Source organism: Gymnodraco acuticeps, unplaced genomic scaffold (genome assembly GCF_902827175.1).
Source record: "Gymnodraco acuticeps unplaced genomic scaffold, fGymAcu1.1, whole genome shotgun sequence".
Taxonomy (NCBI): domain Eukaryota; kingdom Metazoa; phylum Chordata; class Actinopteri; order Perciformes; family Bathydraconidae; genus Gymnodraco; species Gymnodraco acuticeps.
The window spans coordinates 1664185-1682925 of NW_022992177.1; the positions used below are offsets into that span (position 1 = coordinate 1664185).

Here is an 18741-nt window from a genome sequence, read left to right on the forward strand (position 1 = left end):
CCTACGCAACACAACATCTGTGACTCAACAGATTTAGCAATACTGGATAATGCTTCCTGTTTGTATACAAACTATCAATAACCAGATAATGCACAGATATAAAGTGTGTCAGCAATACAGATAACTCATGTTTTGTTTATGTTAGCCACCTACATTTTTTTTTTATTCTCTTCACTTCTAAAATCATCAGTGTGAGGAAGACATATTTGTTGCCTCCAAATAAACTAAATAATGCTTTTTACATCAGTGCCAACGAATGCATGTCAATCAATTGAACTAGTTAAAAATCATACAAAACTAATAAACTACAACATAAGTGATGTCCCAATAAAGAAATGGGTATTTAAATATATAATAATAGATGCAGTAGTTTCTCCCGGGTATAGAATCTTTAATTACATCATTTGAAATCTAAACTATTAAGTCAACACATTAAAGGATGATATTAACCTGACCCTAGGTTTTGAGACTTGAATTAAAACTATAAGGCTTTGGATGATTAAATCAATAGTTAGCTCTAATCAATACATAATTACACTCCGCCCTCTTCATTTGATTGGATATTGAAGTTTGGGGGTGCATGTTTATGACAGTCATCCATACAAATACTTAATCAACAATTCATAGATGTTGTTGAAAACACGCGTTATATAATATATTTATAACACACTTCCTGTTCTAAATGTGACGACTGCATTTACCTGTACCAATGAATGGGTGTTTTGCTGATACAGCATGGCTGATCTCGCAGCTGGAGCCCATTGTATTGCTATTGAATGAGGGCTGGGAGACGGCAGGGTCATTGTCAAAAGGCACGGTCACTGGATCAATAACTGAATTCATTAGGCAGCTGACTTGCAGCCATCAATATCTCCTTATAATTACCAGGTTTTGTGTTAGAAGCAGATGCCGTCCAGGGTGACCTTATAACCAGTGGCCCTTGGTAACTGATATTTATTTTGTTCATCTTATTTTATATCTAAATCTGATGCACAAAAAAGAAGACCTCACAATGCTAGGTTGCTACATGGGAAATCAGTATAGGTTGATGTCTGATCAATCTGTCGTCTGAAAAATATTGTTTAGAGATGTATCATATGGACCTGATACAAGCTTGACATCCAGTTAATGTGCATTTTGGCTTTATATAGATTGATTGAAAGAACTAAAAACCGCTCAACTTGTTGGACTTGAATCAAGTATAAAGTCACAAATCCATAGCCCAATATCTAAAAGTTGTGTCAGAACAATATTTACAAGCTACATAATGTACAGTACATTCTTCATTGTCCTGAGACCCTTTATCTGAATTTGGACACCCCTAAAAAATCCTTTTAACATTGATAAAAGGAGTACCACAAGAACAGAAGAGCAACAGAGTAGGGCTAGTTCTGTCAGGACAGACATGCAATTAATGTATTGTATACAAAGTAGACAAAAAAAGCATTGGAGAAATAACAACACGGAAACCGAATGACAATTGTTGTTAAATAATGTGACCTACATCATCTGTACACCCATTATTATTATTTCATTAGGAAGATAGATACACACTGTTAGCCGACACATACATGATAGTGGTTATAGTGTAACACATATGACCCTCTTTGAGTAGGCTGTTTCCACTCCAGGTGAGTACAAGTATCATCTTCTTTAAACATTGCATTATCTATTAATTAAATGTATCCAGTTCCTGTTTTGTGACAGTTCCTCCTGGAGGCCCCTGGGGTCCCCACACCTCACTTTGGACACACTTGCTGGCCTGTGCGGTCTGCGCATGCGTGAGGAGGCGGGTGTGGGGCCCCTGTAGAGCCGCTGGTGCTGCGCTGCCGGCACATCAGAAGTGATTTTGGGGATATACGGACAGCAGCACGCAGGAGAGCGGCGGGTCGCGCTGGGGGAAAATGACACATACACCTGGATAAATGGCGAAGTTTAAGATGAAAGTCCACCAGCACTGGTTGTTTTTAGTTTTGTTTCTTCCTTTATCAGGTGAGTGTCTTGTTTTTGTTGAGTTTTTAGTGCTTACCTGATATCATGTGTTCCGAGCGCGTACTGTTGATGGCATAAGGTGAACATAATGCAGGCTAACGTTATCTATTGTTCCTATATGAAATATGCCTTCTGTAACTATGTTTTTCAGAGACAGCATTGTATTCTGAACCTTGTTGACGATGAGAATATTACAAGACATGTTGTTATATTTTAACCGTATACTTTCTATCTATTTTATTCTTGTTCTGTGTTTCTCTGTCATTAATGTCAGTAACCTGGTCCGGATTCTGACAAACTTCATTCTAATATTTATAGATGCAATGCAAATATTAAAACAACATACCATACATCACTGTTTTTCTGACAGATATACTTTTTTTTATCCAGCCAATTATACATCAACGAAGGCCTATATTAAAGTATGATTATGTATGCTTAATACAGCTGTCTCTAATTACAAATATCATTAGAGTGTCAATCATACTACGAAATCAATGCATTCTGCATGCCCTCTTTAAAAAAAAAGGTAATATCAATGAAGTTTGTTTTATTACATTATGGTCTTTATGGAAGTAGTAGATATTGTTGTGCAGTCGTAGTCTCATTGCACAGACAAATCCTTACTAATGATCCCTTTCTTTTTACTCTAGGTATTTTTTGTTTCAGCGAGTTATCCTTCATCACAGAGCCCAGTGATGTAACCTTATTACCAAAGGACTCTGCAGTCTTTGACTGTCAGGCTCATGGGCTGCCTCCAGTCACTATCAAGTGGCTGAGAAATGGAGTTCGACTGACAGAAAGTGAGCACATACAGTTTCTGCCCAACGGCTCCTTGTACATACCAAAGATAAAACATACCAAGGAGGATTCAGATGAAGGATTCTACCAGTGCCTATCCCAAAACAAATATGGAGCTATCCTAAGCCAAAGATCACGTCTGACTATCACAAGTAAGTATGGAGTTCAAAGTGAAAGCTATTCTCTGAAGACAACATGGATTTTGTTCCTATTTTCCATGGTTAGGATCAAGATGAGGATGAGTTTACTTTTCGGTGATATCCACTTTGTGTTGTCAGCATGCAGGCATTAGAATGGCAAGTTCATGGGTTATTAACCTGGAGATGGGAAGCAGATGTACCCCACCCCACCCCACTCTTTTTATTCTTTACTTAGGAAAAACCTCTAAAGTTTGGCTTTCCATGTTATTGGAAGTTGTTTAGACTTGGTCATGCTTGAGTTCAGAGCTGGCAGTCCAGTTATAGGATCATTTTAAGAGACAGTTCAAAGTAGATGGAGAGTCAATCTAAAAGCTCATAAAAACTCCATTAACTGGCAGCCATGAGTCAGAGTAAACTATCTTCTTACTGTTCTTAGTACAATTAAAACTTCTACTCCTATTAAAGTAAGAAACATTTGCAAAAGGTTAGGATTTAGCCTTTTCTCTTCTTATGTTTAGTGGGATTACATTGTCAATAAGGACTGTGGCTCTGTTTAATTGTTGAATGGTCTGCCACACAGAGGAATCTCTGAAAGGCTGTTCTGCTTTTAGCCTTTGTTTGGAGTCACCCTGACCGCCCCAGAAGAAAAGGTTAGGGTTTCAGGTCATTTGTGTGTCCACATATCAGTGGACAGGACAGCTGTGTCTCTTCAATGGGCCTGGTCTACCATGGACACTTTTCAGAGGTCTTAGAAAGGATATCCCATCAGCTGTGTCGTGGAAATCAACATGGCCTTCTGAAATATACTGATTTTGACACTGAGGATAAAAACGTTGGGCCAATATATCCCAATACTTAACAGGACAAAACTTTGAAGGCCTAAATACAACCCACAGCAAGAGATTATTAATCATAATAATAGAAATACAAGTAGGAAAACAAATGGAGACCCCAACTCTACTCTGACAATTATGTCATGACGTTTGTCAATCTATTAAAAGAAAACTTAAATATCCAGTTATTTGTGTGATAAGATATAAAAACCCTCAAATGTGGCCGGGTGTCCAGCCTTTGTCAGTGAAAGGGTTAAAGGTTTTTTGGTCAGCTGTAGGCAGGGAGGGGTTGGATGGGCCTCCTCTGGGCTCCCCTTCTGTCCAGAGGTCCTGCGGGTCGGGGGTCAGCAGGGAAAGGCTTTGTGATGTCACAGGCCTGCCTGGGCTCGGCCGCCCTGTTGTTCTTTCTCCCAGCCCCCAATCCCTTTCACTGGATCAGCCGCTCTGTTGCCCTGTCAAGCAGAGCCCCTTTTGTTAAAGAAAGGCCAGTGTGAACAGGCCTGATATTGCAGTAAATAGTGATGATCTTTTCAAAACATGCTTACATTCAGGAGGTGTTTTCCTTGTTGTTTCTAGGACTACATAACTTATTTAAGCACCTTTTGGATTCACAGGGTATCACAAATCCATGAGAATGTTACCTTTATAGAAGAAGTTACGTCTCTTGTCATTCCAATGTAATACTACTGTAGCATTTTATATAGGATATAAACAACATAGAAATCACAAGGTTCACTCTTGTAGACTAATGGTAGACTGACTTCGATCTGCCTCCCAGTTTGGGCTAAAATTGAATGGACAGGGGGTAAAGGCGAACTTTGACCTCTTTAGAGAAACCTTTGTGCTTTTTGACCTAGACATTGATTTGTACTTCACAACAGAGGTGACCATATTAGTGGCTGTGTCTGTGCAGGCCACACCCACAATCTACATCTCTGATCCCTGCCTAAGTGAAGACGGCCTGTTATACACATAGAGAGGTTGTCATGTACTAACACTGAAGGAAAACCTGCCATTTCCGAGAAATCATTCAAAATCAAACTTTCATGGATAATTTTAAGGCCCTGGTTTATTCACTTGACATCAGCAGGGTTGCTAGTTATTTGTGTAATATTGATGAGTTAAGGTCTTGAATTAAAGGATTGCTCTTTAATTTAGATGTCCCAAAGCTCAGGATTTAAACGTGGGGTTTCAGTGGGGGAACAGGGCATTGATTTTCTTTAACATGATATTGACTTCCTTCCTGTGAGTGAGGGGGAAGGGAGAGAGTTATCACCCTAATGAATGAAGGTCATTTGTAATATCCTTCTGGAGACAAATGCAGATTTTGAGTTGCTTATTGTGGTGATTATTGAAAGATCTTTTGAAAACACATAGACAGAATGTGAGTCATGAACTTGATCCCAGTGGTTTTAGTAGTTTTAAAGCAAATGTAGTTATACTTGATCTTGAAGCATAGCTGTATGTAATATGTGCAACATGAAGCCGACAAGATTCAATTCAAGATTCAAATTATAAACATGGTGTGTCATGTTGACTTCTGCAACAAATAGTTGTTCTTCTATATTTAAACAGTATTTTTTATATGTTTTATTATATTAAATGTTAGGGAATAATTTGCTTAGGTATTCAACCTTTGACACAGTTCATCATTTTCTCTTCTCACTATCTCCTTTCTCATGGCATAGGTCTACAGCCTTGGGTATTGCTGCTATCTCTTTTAAGGAGGAGCAGCTTGGGCGCATTGTTGTTGCCAGTCTATGACAGAGCACAAGCCGCCATGAGGTAGTTTACCTTTCAGGGACGTAGGTTCCCTGGCGCACATTCTTTTCTATGGACGAGAGCTCTAGTTAGATTCAGGGTCCATAATTGTTTAGTCTCACTGATGAAGAATGTTGATTATTACACTGCGACTAGTTAAAACCTCGAGCTACAGAAGAGTTCTTCAGAATTGGTTTGGCAACCGCTGTGTCAACTCGTGACACATCACCTGTTTTGTAAATTCTCCGGCCGTAACTCCAAATAAACCACCAGTGTTTGCCATCAAAACTCCAGCTCTCCTCGTGTCTCTCTGAGTCCTGACTCTCCATGGCTACAGAAGTTTCCCCCACATTAAAGGTTTCTGGCCCTCCTCCTTATGCAAAGTGAATTGATTCGTTTTTACCTATAACAATGCATCATTCAGTGTCATTCTTCAATTGATCCATTGATTGGACCAGCTGGTCAGTATATGACCCGATAGCTCATCTGCACACAAGCAAGATCATGGTGTCGCACAAAGATCAATACCTTTCATACAATCATTTAACATCCATCACAGTCAGGGTGTTGCATGCATAATGTATGGTTTGTTTTACCAAATATTGAAATAATATGCTCTATTTAGTAAGTGACAAACACAATTAAGTGCCAAACAAATCGGTGTTAGTACATATTTAATTCAGCAGCCCACTACTTAGAAATTCTGAATATTTTCAGAGTAGGTTAATAAATATGTTTTTAATGTGCTGCTACATTGATTGATAATTTATTTCCCCCCCTCAGGTATCTCAGAGTTTGTATTGCATCCTGTGCCTATGGTCGTGACTGAGGGTTCAGTGGTACGACTCACCTGTGCCGTCACCTCCAGCCCTCCAGCCACCATCACCTGGGAGCTCAACCAAAGCACATTACCTCTAAAAACCGAAAGGTACCCATCAACACACCTTCTTTCCCCATCATAAGACCCCATAATATCTTATTGTCTTGTGGGCAATGTGAAGTTGTTATTTAGAAGCAGCTACCAAACTGTTGTTTACCTGCAAACAGGGTTCGAACAAAGACTTGAACATTTGGAAAAAGCTTAATTGTAATACTTAATATGTTTTAAGGTTAGGTATATGACTTCATATGGATATGCCCCTTGTAAAAGGTTTGATTTTACACATGATATCCTGTTTCATCTACACAACCACTCATTTAAAAAAAGAGTTATTTTGTTGTGTTCACGGGTTGTTCAAGGCCTTTGTTAATTCCTTACTCTGCATCATTGAATAATCATGAACAAAACATGCAATTTAATTTTACATACACAGCTAGTAAATAGACAAAGTTTCAATATATGATTATATGATTTCTGTAAACTTTATTTTTTCACAATTGCATTTATTGTAGCAATATAGATTTCATGATAGATGCTTTGAGAGTATAGACCTTTTTGTTTCTGTCCCTTCAAGGTGCTTGAATTTCACTGTTAAAAGAGTTTGTGCCTAAAGTTATTGTTTTATGTTCCCAGAATCACAGTTTTGCCTAACGGAGTTCTTCAGATCCACAATGTACGATTGGAAGACGCCGGACAGTATCAATGTGTGGCAACTAACATTGGTAGCCGTTTGAAGAGTAGAGAGGCCACACTGACAGTCAACCAAGGTACAGCGAGTGCATCCACTGGATGTAAGGGCTGACCATTAAGTCATCATATCATATTGGAAATTGATTTTGAACATTTTCCTTTCTTGTTAAGGTGCTGGCCCTAAACCACGTCAGAGGCCCAGAATCATTGCAGGACCTCAGAATGTCTCAGTGTCTCTTCACCAGACGGTTGTCCTGGAGTGTGTGGCCACAGGCAACCCCTGTCCCATCATCTCCTGGAGCCGCGCTGACAGGAAACCCATCGACGTGTACAACGCCAAAGTGCTGGGCAACGGGAACCTTGTTATTTCTGATGTCAACTCCAAGCACAGTGGAGTGTACCTCTGCAGGGCCACCACCCCTGGAACCCGCAACTACACTCTTGCTGCAGCCAACATCACAGTACAAGGTGCAGTGGAGTCTCACTTATATAGCACTGGTTCTCTGACAACATATCATACGTGCTTCCTATATTCCATAATACAGCTAAAGCTTTTTGAGATGTGAAAATATTTTTGACTTTAGAAGATAAGTCCACATTGTTTATAGAGAAAGTGATATGGTGCAAGAAGCAACTCAAGTAGTCTGCTATGGGTTAAGAAATGTAAAGCAATATACTATGTGCTCATTGCTTTTCTCTTACACGTCTGTTTCAGTGCCTCCATCCTTAGTTGAGAGGCCGGAGAGCCAGACCCGTCCGAGAGCAGGTACTGCCCGGTTTATGTGCCAAGCAGAGGGAGTGCCTTCGCCACGCATCAGCTGGCTAAAGAATGGAGAAGAGGTTCACTTAAATGGGAGGATCAAGATGTACAACAGGTATAATAATGCATTATTATTTATTATTATTATTATTGAAATCAAACATAACCAAGTACCATACCAATAAACTGTCTAAATCACATTCAATTTACTTTCTGAGGTGAGTACTGATTGTTAATATTGTGTTTCTTGTTTCACAGTAAATTGGTGATTACTCAGATCATCCCAGAGGATGATGCCATCTATCAGTGCATGGCAGAGAATGATCAGGGCTCTGTGCTGTCCTTGGCTCGCCTTATTGTTGTAATGTCCGAGGACAGGCCCAGTGCACCGAGAAACATCCACGCTGAGACCATCTCCAGCTCTGCTATCTTACTGGCCTGGCAGAGACCTCTCTATAATGCACACAAAGTCATTGCCTACTCCATCCATTATATGAAGGCTGAAGGTGAGACCAAAAGGAAGAACCCGTTAATTCTGTTCATGGTTTTTTATTTGAGCTGTTATGAATTGGGAGAGATAAAGGTGTGAACAGATGCAAGGTGACCACAATACGCTATCTAACTCTCTCACATGTGATCAACTTTCCTTGGTGAAGGCCATCTGTTGTTGCTGCGCAGATCAGAGGTCAAGGAGGACTCAGAAAGGCAACTTTGCTGAAATAACAACAGGCTTAGCCAGCCCATTGTCCACTCCCCAGCTCAATCTGCCTGCACTTAAAGGGACAGTGTAGCTTTTTAAAAACATCACAGTCTTGCAGACCAGTAGCATCAGGAGATATTTAACTTTAACCATTATATTGACATTGAAGTTACCCTATATGTCATATCTGCCTTTGTAGTAAACACACTTTAAGAGGTTATCAGCTTTGTGTGAAGAGCCTTGTTGGTTGGTATATGGTTGTGCCTCTCATTACCCATGTTTATAGAAAAGATGAGTGACATTTGGAAAAAGCCAGCATCAAGCCTTTCAAATAACTGTTTATAAAACTGACTGTTTACAGGGTCATGGCCTTACATCCTGTCATAGAGGTCCCTCTCTTTTTTGGATTATCTTAACACACTTTATGATCTACCTCTTTCAGGTCTAAACAACGAAGAATACCAAATTGTTATTGGCAACGACACAACCAGTTATATCATCGATGACCTTGAGCCAGCTCGAAACTACACTTTTTACATCGTGGCTTATATGCCAATGGGAGCCAGTCGTATGTCAGACCAAGTCAGTCAACATACCCTGGAGGATGGTAAGCATAAAGCATTGAGACTCCCAGCATTCCTTGCTATAAATCACTCTGGTAGTTAAGCTAACTTGCATGCAAGTGATGTGAGCACATTTTGAGTTGAAATAAGGGGGATGGGCATTCTGTTATTAGCACAGTTTTCTGCTTACTTCAAGCTAATTGATGTGAATGCTAATTAGAAATATGACATTTGAGATTTCTGCCAGCATGCTTGTATGTTGAAGAAGTGCATTGGACAAAATACATTTCTAATATCTATGTCTTTCTGCAGTGCCTTTACGTACCCCAGAGCTGAGTCTGACCAGCCACAGTGCCACAGATATTCAGGTGACCTGGCAGCCGCTGCCCGCCAAGTTGAGCCGCGGTCGGTTGTCTGCATACAGACTCTCTTATCGCACGGCTGCGGACAGCACTGTCATCTCTGTGGAGATACCTCAGAACAGCACTGAATATCTGCTGCAAGACCTTCAGCCGGACACCATCTACCTGCTCCGCATGGCTGCAGCCACCCGTGTGGGCTGGTGTGAGCCTCCTACGTGGACCTCCCACCGTACACCTAAGATCTCCAGCAGCAAAGGTAAACCTGCAGAAAGTGGAAAGGGAAATCATGTTGCAAGCTAGTGAAAGCTAAATGTCATTCTAATGTATAGAGCAGTTTTGGTCAATTGTGACAAAGTTTTCAAGTGTAATTGAATGTATTCTTAGGGTCAAAAGCAGGCATCTTTAGCAGGGTAAAAAGCCAACAACAAGTACATGCTAGAGAGTAATAGAATATCGTGGTACCAAACTTGTAGCCGGCTATGCTTCTGCTTTTGTAACATCATTTTGTTTTGCTGCTGTTAGAATACCAGGAGGATCACTAGGGCTCATGCAGAGTGGCCGGCTTTGGACTAGAGTTTGCTCTTGTAGCATTGTCCCACAGTCTTTGTGTTGGTTACCCAGGAACCTTTGCCCTTCGCTGTCAGTGATGTTAAAGTAGCCTCAGTCACGGGTCATAAAGAGAGGGCCTCAGGCGTCTATGCGGGGGGAAAGAATAGCCTCTTTTCATGGCCTGGTGTGTTGGGGGAGGCTGTTTGTCCACCAAAGCTGAACTTCTTCTTTCAAAAGTTTGGTTGTATATTTAGTTGATGTAGAGCAGCACAGTCGACAGAATTATACCTTTTTTATTATAGATCAAGGTCTAGAACATGAAAACTAGGGATGATATGTGTGTGGTTAATGCATTTATACGCAGTGCAACTTAAATTATAACTCTGTCACACCCATCCATTGTGATAATGAGATCACCTACCATCCATCTTTTTTCTATACCCTGTGTCCTGTTGTTTTTTGGTTTATTCATCCTTTGTGCTTAGCAATATTTTTGAATTAAAATGTGTGTATTGATCCCATGTCTGGTGTTTCTGCCCCATAGTGCCTTCAGCCCCTACTCTTCAACTTGAGCCGCTTAACTGCACCTCCATTATGGCACGCTGGGAAACCTCCCCTCAGTCTGTGGCTGTCCAGGGTTACCGGCTGTGTTACCATGAGGAAGGCCAACCAGAGCAGCCCATCATCCAGCTGCAGGCTCAAAACTACACCTACACCATCAGTGGCCTTGGTGAGTAATGCACTGTAGCTTGTCTAACTAACTTCTGTGTTGTGAGATGATGGGAAGTGGATTGGGTGAAGAACAGATCACTTGTATATTTGAATGTTAGTGCATTTCTGCCATCTAGACCAGGGATATTGACGTAGAGACAACAGAGAGTGACCGATGGGTTCAAATGGGTCCCAATTTAATCCGGTGGGCAGTTGGAAGCTACATTTGCATTTTCACCCTCTGTGCTGATCAATATGGGCTGACCCCTGTTGCCTAACCAGTAGCCCCCTTCAGTCCTGCTGCAGTATAGTGTGAGAGCAGGCTCCCAGGGTTAGAGGTCAGGATCCAGATGTCCCTCCCACCACCGTTTCCTATCCCGCGGCTTGCATAATTACCCCTGGCCATTGTATTCCATCCAAGGCCAGGCCTGCCCTGTATGACCCTGACCACTGCCCCCTTTAGCCGGACACTGAATCACACAAACAAAAACCCCTGGGATTGGTCAAAACTGGACTGAGACACTGACCTTTAGCCGTGAGACAGCAGTCCTGGATCAGGACCCTGCCCCCCCCCCCGGTCATCTGCGCTGTCCATGTAAATAACCCAAACAATCTATATGCAGATAACCAGGGCCTGTTAATATTATAAGTGTGCATCCTATGCAGTTTATACCTAAAAAAAAGTAACATACCAATCTGTATATTCATGTCATAAGCCGTTTTAAATTAAAATTAAATGTGTGATTGCAGTAAAACTCTCTTTATCTGTAAACCCTTCACTTTATTTCTTTATTAATAATCAAACAAGCTGATTAAATTTGCTGGATCTGTAAAAGCCCTTTCATTTTTATTCCATATTAATAATAACACAAGTTGTTGTCACTGGTTCCATGTTCTATTATATCCCTGATATATAAAGTTCTGTCTTGGAGCCATGTTTCTTTCTGCGCTGATCTAAGTTTAAGGCTATAACACAAGGCCAGTAAGAAGGGCGTGAATGGGGGAACAAAAGAGGCCCAGCTCCTCCCCCGCAGTCCTGAGCCCAGATTCCTTCTGTTCTATCTTGGCCTGACCTGGTGACCCGAGGCAAACCCCCCCCAGTCCCATGGGCCTCGGATCCCAGCAGCTGAAGGCAGCCCCTGGCCCAGCCCCCACATCAGGCCTGGACACACCGCCTTCACTGGTCAATACCCCCATTGGCTGACCTTTCACACTGGAGGCATAAAACAAACCTAAACAGTCCCTCAAACACCCTGATTTAGGAGCTGATGCAATGCTCCAAGTAAAAAATGTGTTTTACTCAAGTTAAAATGTTACTGATGTTTTCAAACGAAAGCTTCCCTCCCCAGACCACAATGATCATCCTGATGTATTTTACCCAGTTCTTGATACAACATTGTTTTCCCCATAATTACTTTATTTTAAAAAATGAACCTCATCTCGCCTCTGTTGTTTCCCTCCAATTTTGTAATGTGTGTGTTTTAGTTTTTTAAACCTAGCACTGCCATTTTCATGGTTGTAAAATCTTTATAGGATTTGAAAATGTAAAAGACAATATCGTTTTGTGATAATTTCATAGAGCTTATTAATCATCTCACCATATTTACTTGGCCTAGGACCTGGTTGATCTTTCTCATGCTCCCTACTCATTACAATGCATGATAAACGAGAGGTTGGGGTGACTCAGGGGGCCATGCATATTGTCAGGGCATGGGGAAGGGCCATTAATGAGCTGCAAGTGTCCCCTCCTGCAGACAGTTGTGAAAGAGTCTGCTTTTCTTTTTAATAAATGCTGCTCTATCTATTTTTGCTTTTGACATTTTAATGGAAATCTCTCAGGGTTTGGAATTATGTCTGGGCCCTGTTGGACTACTCAGGTTTTAAAAGCTGCTTCATGCACTTAAAGCAGTCACTTTGATCTACCTTCACTTTTAGCTTTTACACCATGACTGAAAATGTATTCTTTGTGTTTCAGATCCAAGGAGAAAGTATCATGTCAAGATTCTGGCTGTCGGTCAAGCTGGTGATGGCTATCAGACGGACCAAACAGTTAGCACCCCGGGATGTGTGTGTAAGTACATCTCTCTGTTGTTTGTTTCAAAAATCTTTCTCATTTAAATAGAGCTTACAACTTTTCACAAATTGAGAGATATGACATTTTTCCATCATTCAGCGGCCAGAGACCAACTGGCGACAGCCCCTCCACCTCCAGATCATGTGACTGTCTCAGCCACCAACTCGTCTTCAGTGTCTCTGCGCTGGGGCCGTCCTGCTTTCTCGTCTGGAAAGGCTGTCAGCTATACCATCCGTTGTACACCTGTGGGCACCCACAACGCCTCTGCTATACGCTACCTGCAAACGTAAGCCGAGAACCCCCAACAAATTCAGTATTTTACATCTGGCATGACAAATGCAGCCTCAGAATACTCTTTGTTGCTAAGTATTTATGTTATGTAACACTGCATATTTGTGAATGATGTGGCCGTTGTACTCTTTTTAATTTGCTGCCTGTATAATTGTATGTCAAAAGCTCATATATAAATGTTGTCTGTCCACAGCACGAGACAAAACGTGACTGTTCAAAATTTGGAAACAAACACTCGCTATGAGTTTGTTGTGCGTCTTCATGTGGACCAGATGTCGAGTCCTTGGAGTTCTATTGTTTACCGTCAGACTTTACAAGCAGGTAATAACTTACTGTAACATCATTTCACCATGATTATGTTTCTGTTTGTCCAGTTCTTCTACTCTCGAGACACAAATCAGTTAATTGCATATTGCTCAGAACATTTCTCAGCAAGTCTAATTTACCGTGAATATGATTTCTCTGTTTGCAGCACCTGGCCAGCCGCCTAAAGGAGTGCGAGTCACTCTGATCGAGGATGACACCGCCCTGGTGTCCTGGAGGGAGCCCACCGAGCCCAATGTGGTGGTGACACGCTACACCATCCTGTACGCCTCCCAGAAGGCCTGGATGGCTGGACACTGGCAGATATTGCAGAGGGAGGGTGAGTAGTGGACAGCATCATAAAATATGTTTTGTTGGTGATATAATTACAGTTTTAAATATATATTTATTAAGAACATCACATAGGTCAATACAGATTCAAGAGATTCACAAACATCCTTTAAGCTAAATAAATGAACCACTAAAAATGTCTTTATCCCTTTTAACCCTCATAGCATTTTAGTGCCGTAGGACTATTTTTAAATATGCAAACATTTCCAGGAAACAAAATGTATTTCTTAGTTGAATGGGACTAATGTACATGCCTAAGATAATGTTAGGGACCTGAACTCTCTAGCTTCAGCTTTACCTGTCATAGGGGGTGTAACTGTTATTTAAGCATAATGATGTGCACTAGAATTCATTTTCTATATTTGTACTTAATTGTAGTTTTGCTTTTGTTTACAGGGAGCCACACAATGGCGCTGCTGGAGAAGCTGGAGGCGGGGAACGTCTACCTGGTGAAAATATCTGCCTCCAACCAGGTGGGTGACGGGCCTTTCTCTCAGATCGTGGAGCTGGCTCTGAAGAATGGAAACAAACACCGCAGAAAAAACCCCAGGCACTCTGAAAACGTCCCCGATACAACAGGTACACATCATTAGATTGCTTCTTATTTATATTAAGCTGGTAGTTATGTGGCATTCATTACTAAAGTAAAGCTATACTCAGTTGTTAGTGTTGTCTTGAAATTAAATGGTTTGAATTTCTCTTAGGCTTTAATGTAACTTAATAAAAAAAATTGGTGAGGTGATACACTTTAATGGCAGTATGGTTTCATAATCATTAGTGAAAATGGAGAGAATAAAAGCTAATTCCTGTTAGAAAACAAACCACAAGGAGGTGTATGTCAGCAACACCTGGTAACCATATATTATATATATATATATGTTGTACGATTTTTTTTTCCACATGCAATTCGTTTTTGTTCACATTGAATAGGAAAGTGAAAAGTTTAGTTTTTTTCTAATGAAAGCTTAGTTTAATTGTATACCGTCAGGCCTTCACACAGTGTTAATCATGAACTGTAAACATCAGTCTTTGAATGTGAAGGGTTGTTAAATATTGTTTTTTAGGCTGAGGGCATTTACTTTTTTATTTCCTTCAGGTTTATCACCCCTCTTTCAATTAATTTCTCTTAGTTATTATAACATATGTAATTATATTCCATCTAAAACACTGTTGTTTATCTTCCAGTCTACTCTGATGACCTCTACCACATAGACCAGAGGTCCATGACAGGCATCATTGTTGGAGTGAGCATCGCCTTGTCCTGTATTGTAATATGTGCCTTAATCCTCATCAGTAAGGGAAGACCAAGGTACATTTTGTCATTTGTCAATTTTTACTCCATTTTTAACAGTTAACATTATATTCTCCTGAAATGTTCTAACAATATTATCTTTGTATGATTCATAGGAAATCCTCCAGTCAAAAAGTCCTTGCTGTTGGAGATCCTGAAGGTCCACAAGCTGGGTTTTCCCACCCCAATGAACAGCATACAGAGAATGTTGAGGCCATTATACCCATGATCAGTCACAACTTTCTAGATGCCAAGGTGAGACATCAAAAAGTGTGATGATGGTTCTTCTGGTTTCAGAAATGTAATATATACATTTGAGTTATGTGTCTGATGTTCAAAAGAACACACGACCATAAAACGACCTGATTTATTTCTCTTTAGTTCCAGGTCGGGTCTAATATTGTCAAAAACAGTGGCGGTCCAATCAGCAAGAATAAAAGCAAGAGGTGGCTGCTCTTCAAGAGGGAAATGAGGAACACATCTGAAAGTGATGTGAGTGATGCAACATTATTCTGATCAATCCACTTTCTTTTTAGACTTCTCTCTTTTATCTTAATTTCCTTTTTCTCTTCTCCTTCTCATTAGGCTGAGAGGAGAGCCAGCTTGTACGAGGCTGGAAAAACTGTTTTGAGGTATGAGGAGCATTTAGGTTCAGCGCCTCTGCCCCCTTCATCCCGCGAGATCATCTTCGGACCTTACCACTCGGAGAGCTCTCACACCAGTGAGGGCAGCCAGGGGACGGGGGACTCGGGACACTACTCCAACGAAGAAAGCAACGAAGAGTTGAGCAACCCTTCCACCAGCCAAAGCTCCAGACCTGAATCTTTTGGGGCCGGAAGATGTTGTAACTGTTGCTGAGCTGAAGCAGTATTTTGTTGTGGAAAACGAGGAGATGCTGAGCCATCCCCTCCATCACTCCGCCTCTGATGCAACCCAGCTCTGCTGCACCTTGCAGGGCTCCCCTCCTGCCCTGCACTCGGCCCAGGACGTTGGCTCCTGACATCAGGAGGCCTAAAGCTGCTCTCCAGCAGCCGGAGCTACGCCACTTCTACCTCGTTTGCTTCCTGAGTTGAGCCCCTTGGTTATTTCCTGAGGCACAAGGGTTAAGGAAGCCAGCTGCTACGATGGACGAAAGGTGTTCTCGCTTCGGATCTACCTCAGGATTTTGTATGGATGTTCATTATAACATTTTATTTCCATCTTCTTAACTTTTTACCTGTTTGTCTGTGTTCGCCGTTATCTGTCCTAAACCAAAGCTCACCTATGATGAATGTTAAAAAGAATGTCAAAAATGTACTGTGATACATTTTCGTTATATTTAATTACTTTTCACTGGAGCAGAGGGTGAAGTTGGACCCTTTTGACTGATTATCTACCTCCACGTTCTTGTGTATACATTACTACCTCTTTTTCACCACATTATGTGCAGTATTATTTCAGACTCAGGGGACACACATTCATTGCCATGTCTTGCTACCTCTGTTCGGCGTTATTTTTTGGAGGTGCTCATTTCTTTAATTCTCTGAACTTTTATTTTCACAGTTGAAAGATTTTTTGTTTCATTTGCATTGTCTTTGAATGATGTATGTTGTGAAAATAACAAGTGCTTTAGAAATGGTCAAACTATATGAGCTTTATCACATGGTATCGTTTGGCATTTCCAGTGCACTGAACTCAAAGCTTTAACATGGCCTTAATATCGAAAGGGCTTTTGCATACTATAGAAGACGAGATCCAAAGACGGGAAAAATTGTACCCAAAGAGTTTTTGATAAAACAAAAGATATTTTAAGGCAACCAAAAATATAAAGATTATACATTAAGGGTGCGTTTGCCAAAAATATTGTTCTTGCCAATGATGTAAATTTCCCTTAGAATGGTGGTTTGAATGCTTTTCTTAGTGTACATTTTCTTGATGCTTCATTCTGGTAAAAGCTTTAGCGCAAGTCTCCCTGGCTTGTGCTCCGTTTGCCTTCTAAACCATTGCTAAACGCAGCGGTGATGCCGATGCTATTATCCAAAGAGTTGTCTCCTTCCTCAGATGGGTATGGCTTTTCATTCACATGATCCTTGGTACTATGAGGTGGACATATTTGACACATGACCAAAGATCTAGTTTGTCCTGCCAGTGATAGATGATGATATTTATTCTTTTTAAGAGAATCATCTGTTACCGATCACCAATAATGCTATATGGGAAATAATTGTCTTTCTCTCTCCATAAAAACTCCTGTCCAGGTGTGACAATGAAGGATACTGACTATCAAAATGGAAACCCAATGTGTGAAGAGCAACATAATCAATTTTTATATCTTTGTAATACAAATAATCCTAACCAAAGAAATTTGAGGTCTCTGTTATTTAGTGATTTTCTTTGGTTTCATTTACATTATTTGCATTTAAATGTGATATAATTTCCAATGGTTTTGATTTCTAGAAAGGCATTTTAACATAGTTTCTTTTTTTAAAGCTTGAGATGTCAAACTGTTTTGCTGTCCTTTTATCACCATGAAATCTTACCCAAATGATACTTAAGTAGGTTAAAATGAAGATTTGAATTTAGATTTTTCTTTTAGCATGATGTCGTAAACAAAAACATTTCCCAATTAAAATGTGACATTTGACTAAATTAATAAGTTCAAGTTAAAAGTTTGTCTGTGTAATTCATTATTATGAAAGGTTCATTTGAAGCCACAGATAATTTAGCTGACTTAACTCAGGTGCCAAATGTAGATTTAGAGTGTAGACTTAAATGTTAATATTTAAGTTATGTTTTTGTTTTGTATTTCTGCTTTTGAATACCAAAATGTATCTTTTAATCCAAAGTGAGCAACAAAACTAATTATTTTAAGTGTTTAGATGTTGCAACAGACTTTTTGATACTCTCAAGACGATCCCAAATACTAGATAATAAAATTCTTATTGAAAAATGTTGTGTTGTGTTGTCCTTGAGTTTGTGTGTGTGTGTGTGTGTGTGTGTGTGTGTGTGTGTGTGTGTGTGTGTGTGGTGTGTGTGTGTGTGTGTGTGTGTGTGTGTGTGTGTTGCATTGATCCTTTTAAACTTTATTGTACCATTAAGATGAAATTGAAGATGTAATACTTGCAGGTTTCCTCATACATTTTAAGTCTTTTTCACAATTAAGTAAAATCCACACATTTTCTGTTGTTTGGCTTATTGATCACAGAGAGCTATGTTTGACTCCATAATCATGAAATTGAGCCAGTCCGGCAGTGGCTCAGTCAGTAGGGGCTTGGACTGGGAGCTGTAGGGTTGCTGGTTCAAGTCCCCGACCAGACCTAAAATATGAAGTGTGGACTGCTACTTGGAGAGGTCCCAGTTCACCTCCTGCCCTGCCTTGAGCAAGGCACCGGACACCCCCTTCCCCCCTCACTCCTGCTGCCCACTAGTTGCCCACTTCTCCTGGTACTAGGATGGGTTAAATGCAGAGGCCAAATGTCACTGTGTCTGCTGTGTGCTCTGCTTGTGTGACCATTAAAAGAGGGTTTCATCCCTCCCAATTATATTCTACCAGCTGTATACGATGATAACATAGTGTGTTACATATTGAATCATTTACAAATGAAATAGCCTAAAATTGTGTTAATCTTTTAAAGTAAACTCATTACTTTTAACCTGTTCCTTAATAAAGGTATAAAAACATTACAAAAAATCCAAACAGTTTTGAAAAA

At 40.5% G+C, this 18741-nt stretch overlaps 1 protein-coding gene across 1 annotated transcript; it reads left to right on the plus strand.

Annotated features, from left to right (window-relative positions):
* Nucleotides 1-1838: 1838 nt before the first annotated feature.
* LOC117538787 (protogenin B-like) lies at nt 1839-17982 on the plus strand. Its single transcript, XM_034204667.1, is given in 20 exon segments — nt 1839-1992; nt 2646-2945; nt 6311-6455; nt 7041-7174; nt 7269-7565; nt 7813-7972; nt 8116-8363; nt 9000-9164; nt 9433-9738; nt 10576-10761; nt 12718-12813; nt 12916-13102; nt 13301-13428; nt 13580-13750; nt 14158-14340; nt 14947-15070; nt 15169-15307; nt 15440-15544; nt 15638-15886; nt 15888-17982. Coding segments are annotated over 20 exon segments (3555 nt in total). The 5' UTR covers nt 1839-1925; the 3' UTR covers nt 16053-17982.
* The last annotated feature ends 759 nt before the right edge of the window (nt 17983-18741 follow it).